The sequence below is a fragment of the Canis aureus genome, chromosome 36, assembly GCF_053574225.1.
Source record: "Canis aureus isolate CA01 chromosome 36, VMU_Caureus_v.1.0, whole genome shotgun sequence".
NCBI classification, from domain to species: Eukaryota; Metazoa; Chordata; class Mammalia; order Carnivora; family Canidae; genus Canis; species Canis aureus.
The window spans coordinates 7,964,889-7,983,342 of NC_135646.1; the positions used below are offsets into that span (position 1 = coordinate 7,964,889).

General features: G+C 43.5%; 1 protein-coding gene across 1 annotated transcript in view; it reads left to right on the top strand.

The window, feature by feature from the left end:
• The window catches only part of MREG (melanoregulin), a 62,120-nt gene extending 49,509 nt beyond the window's left edge, over positions 1-12,611 (top strand). The window contains exons 3-5 of the mRNA XM_077884827.1: positions 8,702-8,792; positions 10,015-10,178; positions 10,964-12,611. Coding sequence (XP_077740953.1) covers positions 8,702-8,792; positions 10,015-10,178; positions 10,964-11,098 — 390 coding nt within the window. The 3' untranslated portion in view covers positions 11,099-12,611. The remainder of the gene's footprint in view (positions 1-8,701; positions 8,793-10,014; positions 10,179-10,963) is intronic.
• The last annotated feature ends 5,843 nt before the right edge of the window (positions 12,612-18,454 follow it).

Sequence of the window (18,454 nt, forward strand, 5' to 3'; positions counted from 1 at the left end):
AGGGCTCGTTATCTTACCAAGACCTCATTCTGAAAACAAAGGTCCTTCTTACATTGATCGACCTTCCTTCTTGAGGCTTCTACCTATCAGTCTTACTCTTGGATTTTGAGTGTATATAGGGAAGAGGCAGGAAAAGGAATCCTTCTTCCATAGAGCAACTGTTTAAGCTTGAAGGACACTATCACGCACTCCCAGAGCCCTCTGGTCTGCAGATCTATCAGCCAGGCCACCACGACGTGGCTTCCAGGCGCCTCATGTTGTCGGGGTCGCTCTTCTCCTGGCTGTACCACTCATTGACCAGATGCCTCTTTAGGCAGCTCCTCAGTTGCTCTGTGCAGAGTGTAGGGATTATCGTGATTAATGCAGTATGATATACATTAGTTTGGGGGGCTCTATTTCATGTCTTTAGGGCTCCACGTGCTATTTATTTTGGCGAGCCCACACTTGTGCTTGGCACAAAGCAAGTACCTGATAAATGCAGACTGAATGCTCCATTTGGGGTGGATTTGGAACTTTTAGTTGCTTCAGACGCTACACCTGTCTTTGATGTGAACTGCTGCGTAAGTGGTCCCTGTATCAGGGGTGCTTTGGTTGTGTCCACTGTGTCAACCTAACAGTAGGAAAAATCTCCATTTATTCCTAATAAATTTCAATTTATAGATCTTATTTATTTATTCATGAGAGACACAGAGGGAGAGAGAGGCAGAGCCACAGGCAGAGGGAGAAGCAGGCTCCTGATGCGGGACTTAATCCTAGGACCCTGGGATCCTAGGACCCTGAGCCAAAGGCAGACGCTCAACCACTGAGCCACCCAGGTGCCCCCAATGTATAGATTCTATTTCATAGGCTTTGTTTGTTACATATTTTCTGATCTTGGTCCTCTCATGCCATGTATTGGCCACCTCTCCTGCCTCTGTGTGGCCTTTGATTTCACGAAGTCACTGAGACTGAGCCTCCTCACGCGGTGCTGAAAACCTTTCTCCAGACTGTCAGCAACAGTTCTGAGTCCCTCAGTAGTTGCCAAACTACCGTCGTCGGCATTAACCATCTCACATTTCCCTGTGAGAAGCAAACGTGAGAGGATCTGTTAGCAGATATCCCCCCACGTATTACAGATCTTTATCTAACTTCTCTGATATTTCCCACCACATAGGAAATGAAAGAAAACTAGAGATGCAGTCAGTATGATTTCTGCATCCTTTAGAGAACCTCTCTTCATCATAAGTAGAAAATCGCATGAGATGATATAAACTGGCAAACACTGAAAGAAAGAGATAGCGGTTAACAATGTTCAGAGGGTTCACTTTACCAAGAAGCTGTCATTTTCAAGTAAAAGTGTTGGGGTGCCATTCCGCAACGTAGATGTTTCACTTTCATACAATGCAGTGTTGTTATAGCCAACGTGTCAGTCTTGAGTTGAAGTGGAAATTCCCGAAGGGAAATCTATGGTGCCTGACACATGTGAGTCCTTAATAATTTTTAACGACGATGCTAGAAAGAATGATGGGAAAGCAAAAGGTCTCAAGACATTTAAGTTTTAAGGCACATTTAGGAAAATATTTTAAGTTTTTTAGGGGGCCGTTTTCTATGAAACAAATGCCTATACATTTTAAAATGATTTTTAAGAAAGGTTTTATTTATTTATTTGAGAGAGAGAGTGAGCATGAGCAGGGGGAGGGACAGAGGGAGAGAAAGAAAGAGGGAGAAGGAGAAGCAGGCTCCCCACTGAGGACAAAGCCCAACGTGGAGCTCAGTCCCAGGACCCCAACATCATGACCTGAGCTGAAGTCAGACACTTAACTGACTGAGCCACCCAGGCGCCCCTTTAAAGACTTTATTTTTAAGTAATCTCTACACCTAATGTGGGACTCAGACATATAACCCCAAGATCAAGAGTTGCACGATCTACCAACTGAGCCAGCCAGGCACCTCCCAATATACATTTTTATTATAATTTTGTATCTGTTTACATCAGATGGTAAAAAAAAAAAAGTCAAGTTAAAGAAGGATCTGGAACCTTATATTCTGATGCAGAATAATTGCTAAGATATATTAAGTGTAAAGTACAGGATATAGTATGCCACCACTTATGGGGAAAAAATGAAAGGGTGCAGGAGAAATTGATAGCATTCATTATTTGTAGAAAGGACACTGATCGCTGGGGGACAGGGCTTTTATTATTTTGGATTGTGGGTCACATGAATATATTACCTAACTTAAAGAAGCAAACAATAAATATGCAACAAAAAGGGAAGCTGTGTTGAGGTAGCAACAGTAACTAGTCATTCTTTTCTGTTTCCTTTTTTAAATTAAGGATATGTGGACTCTGGAATTAGATTTGAATTCTGGCTTGACTGCTACTGGCAGTTGAGCACGAGGGAAGTGACATAACTCATGCAAGATTTAGGAAAGACTCTTCATGCAGACCAAATATAATGACCATTTCTTAAAGTTCAGTTTGTGATTATCTGATCTTGGGTTATGGTATGAAGACGATGAAGCAGATTTAAGCCTGGGTATGAGCATCTTCTTCTGAAGATGGATTTTGACCATCCAAGAAAGACAAAAAACAAAACTATTGTAATGCTTGGGTTTCAGATGGTGAATAGGTTTTGACTCAAAGTTATTATGAACAACCAGAAAGATTCAACATGTGTTTGTAAGTAAGGGAGTTGAGTGGTTGAGTCAATGGTAGTTGGACTCCTGTCCCTCAGATCTTTGAAAGAAATTACCCAATGAGCTATAAGCCACATCCTCTCCCCTGTTGTAAGAATAGTCTTGCCCAAATTAGAAGTTCTGCTCAGAGGGACAGAACTCGGGGCGGGGGGGCACCCAGAAAGCAATCCCTGGACATAGCAGAGGACTGCTTGTATATCTGTGTCATTGCCTGAATCACTTCAGGGACAGAAAGATTGAGCCATTAACACTGCAGTCTCTGTAAGCCATAACCTCACCCGGCTAAAAAGGTCTATATACTGAACATTGTCCCCCAGGAACAAGAGGTAGGAAAAAAGGAGACCAATATTTTGTGTGGCAATTATAGTTTCCTTTTTGTTTATGTACTCAGTGAGCGCACTCTGTGACATGAATCCTTCAGATGGGCAAGGACCAGAGAAAGAACTCCCTCCAGGTGTCTAAACCCAAATGGAGTGGTCTTGGATGACAGAGAGTTCCAGACGTAGGAATGACTTCTGATGAGATAGGATCCCGAGGCCCACGAGTCCTCAGGCTCCATCTCTCTGTGATTCTTTCATCTTTGTTCTCCTCCGAGAGTTGACTTCTCCCTTAGGGTGACTCTTCTCAGGGTGGCCAAAGCGATGGGAGCAGTTCTAGGTTTTGTACCCTCGCATCACGTTGTTCACGGGGGCCGGAGAACATCTCTCCTGGTCGCTCTTGAAAGCCTCGCGGATTTAGCTGCGTCTCCTTTGCTGAGCTGGGTTATGTGCCCATCCCTGCCCCACTAGGCGGAGGCTGACTGACTTAAGCTACTGGATTTCAAACCTGGCACCCCTTCAGAGGATTCTGACTTCAGCAGTCTGGGGGATGGATCTCGTGCATCCTATTTTAAAATGCTCCCCAGATGATTCCAATATACAACCAAAGTGGATATAGTACTGGCTTAAGTCGATCAGCGCCCCCTTTCAGAGCTGGGACTGTCGCTGTTCTCCAAAGGAAGGTCTGAGAGAACAAGGCAGATTGGTAGAAGTGGAAAACAGATGCTGGGGAAGCAACCATCAAGTATGTGTTGGTGGCAGGCATATTACTTGCCTACATATTTGCTGCCCCAGCGACCGGATCACACCTTTCTTCCTTGCTTCCAGAGCCCAGCTTTGGTTTGGAGCAGCACAGTGCCAGCCCCAGTGGATAGATCGCGATTGGTCCAAATACTACTGGCAATCTGTGTCCCCACTTTTTCTGCCTCCCTGGCAACGAGAGACACAGAGACAGAGAGGGAGAGAGGGAGAGAAGGAGAAGAACTCAGTTATTCTTTGTCTATCGCAGGCGGTACAAAGAGAGTTTAAAGCTAACCCATGAGAAATTGGGAATGTAAGCCTGATACCTGGAGCTACAGAAGTAGCTCCCAGAGGAGGAGATGGAGAAGAGGAGGAGGTGGAAGGAGGAGGACAAGAAAGGGGGAGAGGGAGGGAAGGAGGAGCAAGAAATGTCCCAAAGTACTGCTGAGGAATAAGGCAAGAACAAGACGAAGGGGAAGCAAATTTTCGCGTTCATTTCAGACCCTTCTGTTCTCTTTGGGTTCTTACTAATATGTGATTATATTATTTTCGCAACTAAAAATAAGTTGATTGCTTTTGAAGTTGTTCCTAAGAGTTTAGGATGACTTAACATAGATGTGGGCTCCTGTTAGAGTGCGTTTCTCTACAAACATCACCTTTTTTAGCAAGATATGTGAAGTACATTCTAACTGCCTCATTCATGCACAAGCTCACGGTAATACAGGCCTTGGTTCTGTCTGTCTTCTTGTCGCCACCACTTCATTCTCTGGCTCGGATCTGCTGGGCCAACGACCAGAGAGGGGAAGCACCTCAAAATCTACTATATGCACCTTCAGTTACTCATTTTCAGTCACGTGTGTTTTACTTGGACTTGGCTCCCAAGTATCTTATGTAGTCAATTCTGCACTCTTTCTCTTCCTCCCCCTCCTCCTTCTTTTTTAAAGAGAGACAATGAGAGTGAGTGGGAGGGGAGGGGAGGCCCAGAGGGAGAGGGAGAAAGAGAATCCTCAAGCAGACTCTCTGATGAACGTGGAGCCCGATGTGGGACTCCCTCTCACAACCCTGAGATCATGACCTGAGCCAAAGTCAAGAAATGGACCCTTAACTGAGCCACCCAGGTGCCCCCTGCACTATTTCTTTTAGTACAATTTTGCTAATTGACTTATTGTTAAAGTTTCAGGCCATCCTATCACAATGAACACAATGTACTATATCAGGTTCTAGCAAAAGACAAACAAAAGATTATTTTAGAAAATAAGACGTCAACTTTTGATGTCTACTGGGTTTGAATTTGAACTCACTTGTGAAGAATATTTAATTGGTCTTTGTTTTGTTTTCAATTAATTTATTTTAGGGAGAGCAGATGGGGAGAGGGAGAGAGAGAACCCCAAGTAGATTCTGGGCAGAGCACAGAGCCCGACACAGAAGGCCTGATCCCAGAACCGCAAGATCAGGACCTGAGTGGAAACCAAGAGCCTGGCACTCAGGCGACTGCCCCACCTGGGTGCCCCTGGTCTTTGTTATTTTAAAACTATTTGCTTAAAAACAAATTGTGATGATTTAAAAATTGTAGAAGAACAGCGCAAGACTTGATTTTCTCTAGTTTCAGGGAATAGGTGAGTTTGTTTAGTTGTGGGTAAGATTTTGTACATCACCATTTCTCATTTGTTGCATGTAGATTCTGTTTTTTGGGGTCATATGTTAAATTTAAATTCCCCTCATCATTTATTTTATCAAAAGCCAATTCTCAGTTAAAACCCTACCCAGAACTTTAAATTTTGCACAAAACTTCCAGATACTTTCATATGTGATTATCCATGACCATTCTGTCCAAAGAAGACAGTAATAATACGGATATACGAAATGCTTGGTTTCATTCCATTAATCTTAACAAGCACCATGAGCAAGCCAGTCAATGCATCATATGTGGATTCATCCTTAGCAGATTTTTCTATGTCATAGTGTCACTTCTCCATCAAACACTTTTATCAGAGTAACAGATACTGAAACAGAATGAATTTGTATGATATGCGGTGTTGGAATTTAAGAATAGCGAAATAGCTGATAGATGGACAGCAAGAAGAGAAAAGTTAAAAAAAAAAAAAAGTCTGAAGCTTGGTCGATCCAGTGATGCTGGGTCTCTGAAAAGATAGAGTTTGGCTACATTGAGTTGAGGAAACATATTCTGGGGCATCAGGGTAAGAAGCCCAGGAAAGCTTCTCAGAGACCTTAAATCACAAGTTAATGAAGCCACCTAGTGGTTTGTCACGTAATTTGAGATTGTGTGAAGACAGGAGGCAACACATCTGCGGGTTGATTGTGGGAGCCTCTCTAATCAAGGGTTTCTAGAAGCCTGATCACTCTCCATTTAAGGAGGGTCCGTTTCATTGAGAACCCGTGGAACGCTGCTCTGTATAACATCTTCTTTTTATCAAAAAGGGACTGAAGCAACTCACATGAAAAGACAGTGAGAGAGCACAAACTAGAGAGAGAAAGGGCATGAATAAAGACACAAAAAAGCAGCCTGAAATTTTGGTCGTTCAAAAATGCTTACAAAGTCCTATGAATGTTCGGTGAAAGGACTCTGTAATTTCACTTAGTGGAAACCGATCAGTCACAAAATTCATAATGTCCGGAATGGTGAAGCAGTTTTTGGGAAATGTAAAACCATCCCTGATGAGAGCAGAGTAATTTTTCTTCTGGATGTCCTCACAAATAGCGTCATATATGTGCCCTCAGTCCTCATAATAGAAATCATCCCAAGCCTTGGAGGATTATTTCCTAATTGTGTCTACACTGACTTGGAGGGAAATGTGCATCAAAGTCCACTTTTAGGGCTTGCCTTAACACATTGGATCCTCAGAATAAGCCTTTGAGGTAAGCAGTACTGGTATCTCTGTACTGCACACGGGGCTGTGAGACATTTATGAACTTGCCCAGGGGCAGCTGTTAATAATATGGAGCTGGGACCCAAACCTGGGCAGTATGGCTCCAGCACCCTTGTTTTTTTTTCCAAGATGCTATACACTGAATGGCCAGTTTGGTACAGCAAGGCCCAACCAACAAGAACGACAACACTTTTTTTTTTTTTTGGCATTTTATTTATTTATTCATGAGAGAGGTAGAGACACAGACAGAGGGAGAAGCAACCCCCCTGTGGGGAGCCCGATGCAGGACTCGATCCCAGGACCCCAGGATCGCACCCTGAGCCGAAGGTAGACGCTCAACCACTGAGCCACCCAGGCGTCCCAAGAACAACAATACTTGAAGTCCTCCCCCAACCTGCACACTCTGTAGGTGATTATGTATATCATGTACTTTAACAGGATGCCTAAGATGAGGTCAGGGTTGGATAGTTCCAAGATGACTCAGTTAACTTTTCTTTCAGGCCACAGGCTTCATCCCTGACCGCAGTCACCACACACTCGCGCTCACACATGTACACACACACTTTTGGTCCTCTCCCCCATCCCCCCCCCAAGAAGACCAGGGAAGAGTACTGAAATTCCCCACTTATTGGCTCCTAGGAAAATGGCTGAAATCCTATGCCCTTTTGATGGCATATCCTTAGGTACAAGATCTAAAATGCAGTTATAACGAAACACCCTTTATTTCGTTGGCTTTTCTTTTTCCAAGTGATCTCTATAAATATTTGCGAATGGTTGCTAATCTGATGTCTCAGTCGTGAGAGTTGATTAGCAGTGAGCAAGGCCAGCATCAACTGGAACTATAGGGAAATAGTGTCGTCACTGAAACATGTGCAGTTAGAGGAGACAAGACCTACCTGAGTCTTAAGTTGAGCATTAAGAATGATGTTCTTTTAAGCTGTGCGTTAAAATAGTTGTGTGGTTAATGCTTTTGCTGAAAGGAGAAGGTATCCTCTATAAAATGACTGTTCTGTATAGAGAAGGCTCCTTAGCAATAAATGTCCCTGCCATTTAAAAGAAACACTTAGCTTAATGACGATTCTAATGCTCCCGGAAGATTCAAGGTCTGTTTGGGGACCAACATGATGGCCTACTGCCCATAAGATTGAAATTTTCAGAATGATAGCTTTTTAATAGTCTGCAGAATGCTTGAAAGATTCGCCCTCTCATGGAACATAAGTGAAAGAGCGCGATGCTGAGATATGGTGAAGAAAACGTTGGCTGGGAATCAAGAAACGTGGGATTCCCAGGTCTACTTTACTCTAATAAAGGAGGAAATAAATTCGTTGCGTGTGCCATTTTTCTCATGAACTTTGGAGTCAGAACTGGATTCAAATACCAATTCTGGTGCCAATTAGCTGAATGGTGTCGGATTCCCCAGTTAACCTCTTTGGGCCTCGGTTTCTTAATGTGTAAAATGGCTTTGGTCTTACATGGATTTTATTAGGTGCTTACTGTGTGCAAGTACTGTGCTTTTATATATCTTTTTTTTTTTTGCTTTTATATACCTTTAATCTTTATTTTTTGAAGATTTTTATTTATTCATGAGAGACACAGAGAGAGAGAGAGGCAGAGACCTAGGCCGTGGGAGGAGATGCAGGCTTCCTGCAGGGAGCCCGATGTGGGCCTCTATCCCAGGACTCCGAAATCATGTTGAGAGCCAAAGGCAGATGCCCAACCGCGGAGCCACCAGGTGCCCCTACACTTTAATCTTCATAACAATCTTAAACGACGTCACCCTTGTGGTTATCCTCACTTTATAGGTACGATCACTGCAACTGAAAGACCAGGCAATGGCAAGAGTTTACTTAGCATCATTTATACCGTGTGACACATCACTTCCTACAAGCAGATGACCTGGAAATGGTAGCCGACGGATTCCTACTGACTCCCTTCTCACCCGTGCCCTTCTCTCCCTTTAGAAAGGTTTTGAAGACTAGCGAAGAGGAGGCCCACATGCTTCAGTAGCTTACGTTTGGAAATTAGATAGCAGTGTAGGCCAAGGGGTAAATATAAAACTGGATTTGTATTTTCCTACAGGAGTGGCAAAAGCTCAACTATGATATCTACACCCTGCGACAGATTCGAAGGGAAGTGAGAAATAGATGGAAACGCATTTTAGAAGATTTAGGTGAGTCCAACAGCGATTGTGGAAAGGTACAGATAACCAGTGGCGATCATTCCTCTTCCCTTTCTTCCATGTGTTCTGTATAAAAGGCATGTCGGTCACTGATAAGAGCTGCTGGTACTAATTACTGTCCCAGTCCTGTCCTCCTTGCATCCTCAAGCATAAACATCTGATATTTCTGTTACCACCAGCCCATGTCTTGAGGACAGATTTTGCTATGTGTTAGTCCATCTGTCCTCAGTGTGGAGGGTCACAGGGCAGGGGAGCCACGTGGGCACTGCCCCTGAATGTTTGGGGTTCGTACGTGGACTGGATTGGAGGAGCATGACTGGCCAGCTGGTGGTTGCTGTATAAGGTGAGGCAGGTGGGAAGAAATACTTTTTGTAAGAGAGATGATGGCAAAACTCAGCATAGATTTCCAGAAGGACTGAAAGGTAGAGAAGCTTCAGGGTTGGTACAAATACCCGTGGCATCAGAGCAAATACTGGGGTTTGGTTTTTCTTATTTCTGCCGAGGTCGTGGCACAGTAACCATGGCCCCTCACAGTATAAGATGACCTCATTTTAGTACTTTAAAAAATGAACTTCTCGATTTTGAAGCCCCTCCGTCCTTCTGCCTCGAAAGACAACTGGACATCTTGGCATCACACCATTTCGATTGTGCTGTAGCAAGCTGCTGGCCGCTATTGCTTTCGTTGGGACCCACTGGGTTGGGGATGGACCCCCTGCCCTCTTTACTCACCCACTATTATTGTGACGGAATTGTCTCCCTTTACAATGTGAGTTACTCTAGGCGGATATAAATCTCTGAGTCTTTCGTATTTTGGGGTAATTTTAACTAGATGAGCATATTGCCTGGGGGAAAGGAATCAGGGCTTGGAGAAGCCTGGAGACCAACGCTTTGCTGGTTCCCGACTGCAGAGGCAGGTAGGTGAAGAGTGAGGAGTCGGAGGAGGATTTCAATCCAAAAAGACGGGCAGCAAGCTGTCAGCAGGTAAGGATGTGAGGCTTACCTTGGAGGGAAAAGTTATCGAAGAAAATTAAACAGGGAGAAACCTCAAAAGAGCTTTATTCAAGACCCTGCCAGTTGCACCAACGACCTGGGAAGCAGCCCATGGAATGTTTGTCTGGAGTCCACGTCTGGGTGCCTTCTTCACCTCCCGAATGATGGCCATTTCCTGGGACTGCTTCACATGAGGGGTACATTTTTTTTTTGTCCCCTGTAGGTTTTCAAAAGGAAGCAGATTCTTTGTTGTCAGTGACAAAACTCAGCACCATCAGTGATTCTAAAAACACAAGGAAAGCTCGGGAGATATTGTTAAAACTGGCCGAAGAAACCAATATTTTTCCAACAAGCTGGGAGCTCTCGGAGAGATACCTCTTTGTTGTGGTAAGTGGGTATATTTTTTTATGTGCCCTAAGTTTGCTTTAAACTTTTTCTTTTCTTTTGTTTTTTAAGATTTTATTTGTTTATTTGAGAGAGAGAGAGCAAGTGAAAGAGAGAGAGAGAGAGAGCAATAGCCGGGTCAGGGACAGCGGGAGAAGCAGACTCTCCACAGGCACAGGAAGCCCAATGTGGAGCTCAATCCTGGGACTCCAGGATCATGACTTGAGCCAAAGGCAGAGGCTTAACCGACTGAGCCACTCAGGCACCCCAAATTTTTGCTTTTCTTTTATTCCAAATACTCATCATTCCAGCACCACCAGCACCACCACAGTCTGATCAAGTGGCAGATGAAGCTGGCATCTTATCGCTGATTTCCAGGGGCTGGAAGGATCTGAAGCACCTGCAGGGCTTTAACTATTCAGATTTCTGGATTGCGCTCAGACCTCTTGAGGCTCGGGTTGTGGCTCAAGAATCTGTACTTTTCGGCCACTTCTGCTATGCAAGTCAGCTTTTTGAACGATTTGTCAGTCAAAGAGATGTGAGGAACATTGTTTGTAGGACCGAAGATGAAATGAAGCATTTGAAGGGCCTCTAAGAATGTGGGGTGTTTCTTGGATAATGTAACTAAAGAGTTAAGGGGCATCTCTACATTTGCTGAGAAAAATTTAAGAAGTGTTTTACTTGCTCATGATTATTTCTAGGATGGGTCTTGTTATTAGATTGGTTTTTCCCATGGATGTGGCTTTGTTCCCATCTTGACAGCATCTGTATTTTAAAATCTTTGGCAGGACCGTCTCATTGCTCTTGACGCAGCAGAAGAGTTCTTTAAAATTGCCAGTCGAACTTATCCCAAGAAGCCTGGAATCCCATGCCTGGTAGATGGCCAGAAAGAACTGCACTACCTTCCACTTCCAAGTCCCTAAAGGAGAGTCCAGGGGGCAGAATTGGGATCCCCCCACTGGCACTCAGCAGCCAACCCAAGTTGGACAAATGCATATGGAAGACAGTAAGCAAGTGGAGGCCTAGCTAAGTGAAAAAGGAGTCTAAATCCTATAAAAAAAAAAAAAGAGGGGTTTGGATATTTGGTCTTCAAGGGGATGTTACTGTAAGAAATACTCGGGTTGCAGTGAAACACCCTGGTGATCTTGTATCAGGGAGCTGGTCAGTGGGATCTTTCCTACTGGGCGATTAGATTTCAAGAACCCACGGTCCCCATTTTGGTTTCGATTATACAATAAGCCTATTGGGAGAATGGGTTGTTCTAGTTAAACAAACAATAAGGTCGACAGAGCTATCACTGAGCCCAAATATGGATTACCGAATTTTAAATGATTGTTCTAGGACGTAGGCTAATCCCAAAATAATACCAGGCATCCTGCGACCTTTCTTCGATCTGGAAAATCCTTCAGAACCTTGCAGGTGTCAGAGGCATCATCTCGAGTATAAGTCATGAGTATTCAGAGGTTCAGATGTCGCAGATAATAGAAATATCTAGCAGTGCTCCACAGAAGGGAGTTCCAGATAGATCGACGGCAGACGGAACTCCCTGCAGCTACATGTTAAAAGCTCTGTCTTCAGTGGTGGGACAGGCTCTCAAATTCTCCACATTATCAATACCTGGTTACCTCATTTTTGCGTATCATCCATTTCTTGGTATGTTATCTGGGAGAGCATCTCCAAACTGCAATGTTGGACCTCCACTTCCTTCTCTTCTCCTTAATCTGCTTCTGGCCCATCAGCCAAGAGTTGCACCTGCCCAGCGACCTGCAGCGCAGACTTGCAGCTCTGTGTGTGCGGGCAGCGTTGCGCAGAGAAGGTCATTACTGGACTCTCTTCCATTTGGAAGAGGATTTTCAAGACGGAGCAATGCTGCCAATACAGTTCGCTTCTAGCCACAGACGGGGAAGTCCAGCCTCAGAAGTTAACTTGCCACTTGAGCAAGGAGCTTGCCAGGAAGTAAATCATGGTTCGTATCATTGAAAAGACTTCCAGGGCCTGGCAGGTGTGTAGGTAGATTGCTGAGAACACTGGCAATATTTTTACTTCTACAGACTCTGCTCTTCTCTCTTCAGGTAAAAAGTAACTTGTGTTTAGTTTGTCCAGGGGACTGTGACTTGAAAATTGCTGGCCAGCTCTTTTGGTAGTGTACACAATGTTTGAAATATTTGTTAGGGGAGAAATGTGTTCTCCATGTATTAATGCATTGCAGACCAATTTAACTGACCTTTTTCAGGAAAATTCTTTCTAGTATAGTAAGGAAGCTGAAAGTTTTATTTTTTATATTTAATGCTTAACCTCCCTCTCATATTGTTAAAAATTAGCCTGCAGGTAATTCCCCTCACTTCTGTGGGCTCTTGGGAGATACCCGTACGAAGAGTGAAACAAGTAAACAAAAACAAAAACAGGCAAAAAATAAACAACAGATCTTTGAAAATCGTACTGTTTTCATTTCATTTTATTTCTGTCCTTGGAATTTGTGTTTTCTCTTTCTGCCTTTTTTGTTGAGATTGTTTGCATCTATGGGGAATCAATTGTAAACATTGTCTTTCTTTTTGGTGATGAATGAATAAGGATAAGAATGTCTCTATGATTATAAGCAACATGGAATTATCCAGGAATTTTTCCTTGCAAGGAATTAGAAGGTTTCTGTATTTACTTTTCAGTTGGATGTGTGTTATATTTCCAAGAAATAAGGAGCAGATCATTCTTTCCATAATCCCTTCAAAGAGTAAAGAAGCTGATAGACAAGTGGGTTTAAAGACCTCTCCCTTGTCCTAAAGCCAGTCAAGGGGCAGATCTGTGCTCAAGTCCAGGGGAAACCACTGTACAAAGATGACTCCAGGGATCACTCCAGAACTCAGAGACTTACCAGAACCCAGATCCGCAGATGTGCAGATGGCTAGAGGGTTTTCCCACTTTCTAAATGTCTCCGTGTTGCCCACTGTAGTACTTCTCAAAGGCTCTTCTGTGTATGCAGGGTGATTTCAGATGGTAGAGACGAATGGAAATTTCCATATTAAGAGTTATTTTAGTTTAATGTGCACTGAGGGGGAAAGCCTTGTAATTTGCAGACCAATACCTGATTTCCTGTTTCATGGATATTATTGCAGTAAACAATAAGGTATTTATATTTTCTTAAAGGGGACACCCGGGAAGGCGCAGTGGAAATGCTGACCAAGGTGATAAGGAATGCACCTTGAGGGAGCAGTCACATCCCTGAGAAACTCTGTGGTAGGCCCGTGGTCCAGATGCTGATCCAGAAGTGGGCTCAGTAATAATACTGGGGATGGAAGAAGAGGGGCCCAGGGGCAGTGCTTCACTGCCAGAAGCAAAGTGGGCACAAATATCCTAATGAGTGGCCAGGTTTGAGGGTAGCTGCAGGGAGAGTTGGAGATGGTTAGTAGAACGCAGCATCCCTAGATGCAGAGTAGATGGGTAGCTGATAAGAATATTGCTCAAGCTATACCATCAAAGGATCTCAAGGTTGGATGACCAGGAGATAGGTAGGGCACAGCCCCCCTAACAGAAAGTTGTGCTCTCTTGCCAAGTTTCCAGACCTCAGCTATTTTCCAGACCCCAAAACTGCTGACTAAAGGGAAGCCTAGATTCCCAAGCGGAGGTCTTTGCAACACCACTCACTGCAAGTACATATGGCAGACTCCCCTAGTTCTTCCTCAAAAGGACCTATAGTTATTTATCTGGATAACTGTATACTGGGGGAAGGAGTGTACAAAAACACTCTGAGGATGTAGGACACAACATCCAAGTTGACACTGATGCTCAAGGACAAGAGTGTCATGATAGTGTGCTTTTTAGAATGGAGGCATATCATATTCCTGGAGTCCTATACCAGGTCTAACTCGCAATAGGTCCATTGAGTCCATGGATCCATTCAAAGGTCATGTCCCACTTCCAGAATAAATTACGGGGCTGAATATACTGGGGACTTGGGAGGACCACTATTCACTTCTTGACCTGTAGATTATTCTAGTGAGAGAGCTTAATGGAAAGCTCTGAAACTGCTCCATCCCCTGGCCTTGATAGTAAACCAAAACCAATATCGCATCCCAGGGAAATGGCAGAGATTAATGTTACCCTTAAAGACCTAAAGCTTACAGGAGCGTTGGTCTTGACCACAGTTCCGTTTAATTCACCACGCTGGCCCCCATGAAAACCAAATGGATACCGGAGAATGCAAGTGGTTTATTGAAAACTCAACCAAGAGGTAGCCTTACTTGCAGATGCTGAGCTGGGTGCAGAATCTCTGTGAGAACAAATTAGCTCTGACTCAGCTACGTGGAATGTGGCCATTCATCTGGCAAATACGTTCTTTCCATACTCATCAGATTAGCAGACCAGAAATGTTTACATTCACTTGGGTTGGGCATTTATAGACTTACTCCAGAACTAGACTCTCCCATCCTCTCTACTAGAGTCCAAAGGGACAGGTACCATGCGGTCATTTTGCAGAGTATCACATTGGTCATCTGTATCAATGGCATTAGATCGGAGGAGTGCGAAGTGGCAAATGCATGGAGGCCTGGGAAAAAGACATGCACTTCAGAGGATGGGAGATAAATCCTGCAAACTCTCAGGGACCTATCACTTCAGTGACATTTTTAGGGGTCCAGTGGTCAAGGGCATTGCTGGAACATCTTTCCAAAGGACAGATGACATTATTTCACCTTTCACCTCCCGCTCCTAAGAAAGCAGCAGAATGCTTGGTCGGCCTCTTTATGTTCTCACCTGGAAATACTGCTGCACCCCATAGAGCTGGATGACATGAAAATCTTAGACCCCTGAGGGAGGCCTAGGGCAGGAAACGGCTCCAAAGCAGGTCCTCCAGGCTACGACCCTGCAGACACTTTGGTTTTAAGTCCTGGGGATAAGAAAAGATGCTGCATGGAATTTATGGAAAAACTCAATAGGAGAAGAACAACACAGACCTCTAGGGTTCTGGGGGCAAGGCCATGCCATTTGTAGGTGAGAATTACACATCATCTGAAAAAACTGCTCATCAGGAGCTGGGTTTTTATCAGACCCACCCACTCATAAGTAATCCAATTTTTCCTTATTATTTTTAAAAAATCAACTTAAGTTTTAGAATAGTGTTAGATTTCCAGAGAAGTTGCAAAGATTGTACAGACGTGCTAAATGCCTCACACCCAGTTTCTCCTACTATGAACATCTTACCTTACTATGGGTACGTTTGTTGCATCTAATGAGCCAAGGTCAATGCATTCTCATGACGAACTAAAGTCCATAGTTTATTCAGGTATTAGTTTTTGCCTAATGTCTTTCTCTGTTCCAGGATCCCATCCAGGACATCGTGTTGCATTTAGTCTCCATGTGTCCCTAGGTTCCTTTTGCCTTCAATAGCTTCTCAGACTTTCCTTCCTTTTGATGACCTTGACAGTTCTTTTTTTTTTTTTAAGTTTTATTTATTTTTTTCATAAGAGACATAGAGAGAGAGGCAGAGACATAGGCAAAGGGAGAAGCAGGCTCTTTGAGGGGAGCCCAATGTGGGACTCGATCCCAGGACTCTGGGATCACAACCTGAGGCAAAGGCAGACGCTTAACCACTGAGCCACCCAGGTGCCCCAATGACCTTGACAGTTGTGAGGAGTACTGTTTAGGAATCTAGAGGAGAGAGATGATGGTAAGCGTGAGCGTGGCCCTGAGGCCAGCTGCAGCAGTGGGGATGTAAGTTAGCCTTCTTCACTTCTAAGGAATAGAAACGTAGCAGGTTCGTGGAGGAGCCTTTCCCAGAATTGGCCATCCAGAGCCAGCAGATCTGAGCATTGCAGGGGTGGACTGTAGCAGGTGATGTGGGGTGGCTCAGGCCACCCTCCTGGGGCTGAAAGATTCCCTCATCTGCTGGTGGTCTTGGTGTCTGAGCTTTCAGATGAGTTTCTCTCTGGGAATTGCCCTCAACTGATGAGAGCTGCCTCTCCCGTGGTCCCCAGCCTGTCCGGGAACATCCTGTATCTATTGATGAGTTAGTGCAAATGTATAAAGGGTTATCCCAGCTCCAGAACCCCCGTTAGATTGGCTGAGGCCTTTGTTGTGACCCCATTTCAATGACATTTCCTCCCATCCTGACTTCCTTCTCACTTCATAGGTGTTTGCTGATAACTTCTTGCACGACAATCTCCATTTCTAAACCTTTCCCCCAGGGGAACTCGATTGTGACACGTCTGAGCCAATAACACAATACCCGAGCCTGTATTTGTATATGACACCTACATAGTGATTTTTTTGTTAGTAAATTGAACCAGAGCATTTATTTTCTGAAATACACATTATTTAATTGCAAATAATTTCAAAATGTATTTATCTTTGAAATTAAGACATTTAAAAATTTTTTTAATGTTGTGTGGCTATCATTATCTGTGAATGCATTTACCATAAGTGGTTAAATGATTTTTAAAGATGATCATTAAAATGACTTTTTTATTTTTTATTTATTTTTATTTTTTATTATTTTTTTTAGCTAAGGCATTACAGCTAAGTTTCACTGGGGTTATCAGTTTAAAATCAGTAACTTCTGGAAGAGGCCTGCATTGACAGCTGCAGAAATGAGTTTATCTGATCACTCTTCAGTGATCACAGAGGCGTCATGGCACAGCCCTGGCTTCTTTTCCTTGGGAGTAATGCGTTAGTTCATTTCCACTGATAACTTTCTATTACTAACATCACAAGACGTATGTTTAAATTTGATTAAGTTGCATAGAAAGGAGTATTCTCAATTTCCACATCACTACCATGTACAGAGTTAAAATGGCCAGCCACTTGGAACTTTCTGTTTACACTCTTTCAAGAAGTATAACTATTTGCTTCCAGAAGTATTATTCCATGTTCTGCTTTGACACACTACAAAAGGGTACATCCAATCTCTATTTCCAAATCCTTTGCTATTTGGGCTTTTTTTTTTTTAAGATTTTATTTATGTATTTATGAGACAGAGAGAGAGAGAGGCTGAGACACAGGCAGAGGGAGAAGCAGGTTCCATGCAGGGAGCCTGACATGGGACTCGATTCTGGGACTCCAGGACCATGCCCTGTGCCCAAGACAGGCGCTTAACTGCTGAGCCACCCGGGCGTCCCCTTATATGGGCTTAAGAGAGTAGGTTGTGGAAAACTGAGTCAGGGATCCAAGTCTTAGCTTGAGTGTCATCCTTCAATCATTAAGTATAGAAATGGGGTTAATTTGATTTCCTACTCATCTACATTTTAAGTATTTAGTGAGATTAAATTCGGAAAGAATAGTATTATAAGTATGAAATGACACTCCTAATAGATAGAACACAGACCTATAGACTATTCCTTTGTCAAAAACCAAGAGTTATAGTTTCTAGGTAGCAATTTACTTTAAAAATTCTTCAGCATCAGCAGTGTGAAATGTGTAGGTGAATGCCATCATCCATCCTAGACACATGAAGTTAGCATTTAAAGTATCCTATCAGGAATCCACTCTTCAAATGGCTATTTGATCATTTCAATTATCTTTAGCAAAATTTACCCCAGAAGGTTCATTAAATTGCATAAAGCCTGTTAGGAATGATGTTCCTTTTACGAAATGAGTAGTAGCTGAGGTAAGTGGTTAGCTAGGAAGACTGGCCGGTTCCATCATCTTTGCAGGAAGATGATGCTAAGAATCTGTTAAACCCAGTACAGCTCAAGGACTAGAGCCCTGTCTGTCCTTTGCCTACTTCACAGACCTGGCACTGTGCTATGTGATTTGGTTATCGGGGTTCTGTTGCGTCTGCCGATGCTCAAGTTTCTCTGAAACTTTCAATATTGTGGGTCTTGAGAAAAGAAAGGGTGGATTCTCTGACATGACAGGAAGCAAATGTGTAGCTCCTGGCTAATAAGTGCAGTATGTTTAGAAGAATTTGGGCGAAGAGTCACTTTCACACCATCTGGTTTGCAAGATGACAAGGAGGAGAAATAGGCCCTTTACCTTCCTCTTCTAATTGCTGGAGAACACTGATATTTAAGTAAGAAACTGGACATTTGATGAAAAGTCACATTAACTTAGGTCAGTCTCTCTTGTTTTTCTTCTTAAAGATCTTATTTATTTATTCATGAGAGACACACGAAGAGAGGCAGAGACATAGGCAGAGGGTCCAGTGGGGAGCCTGATGCGGGACTCGATCCCAGGACCCCGGGATCACAACCTGAGTCAAAGGCAGATGCTCAGCCACTGAGCCACCCAGGTGCCCTTCTTAGGTCAATTTCTAACCCATTTACAAAATTTGAAAGTCATGCAGAAAATTT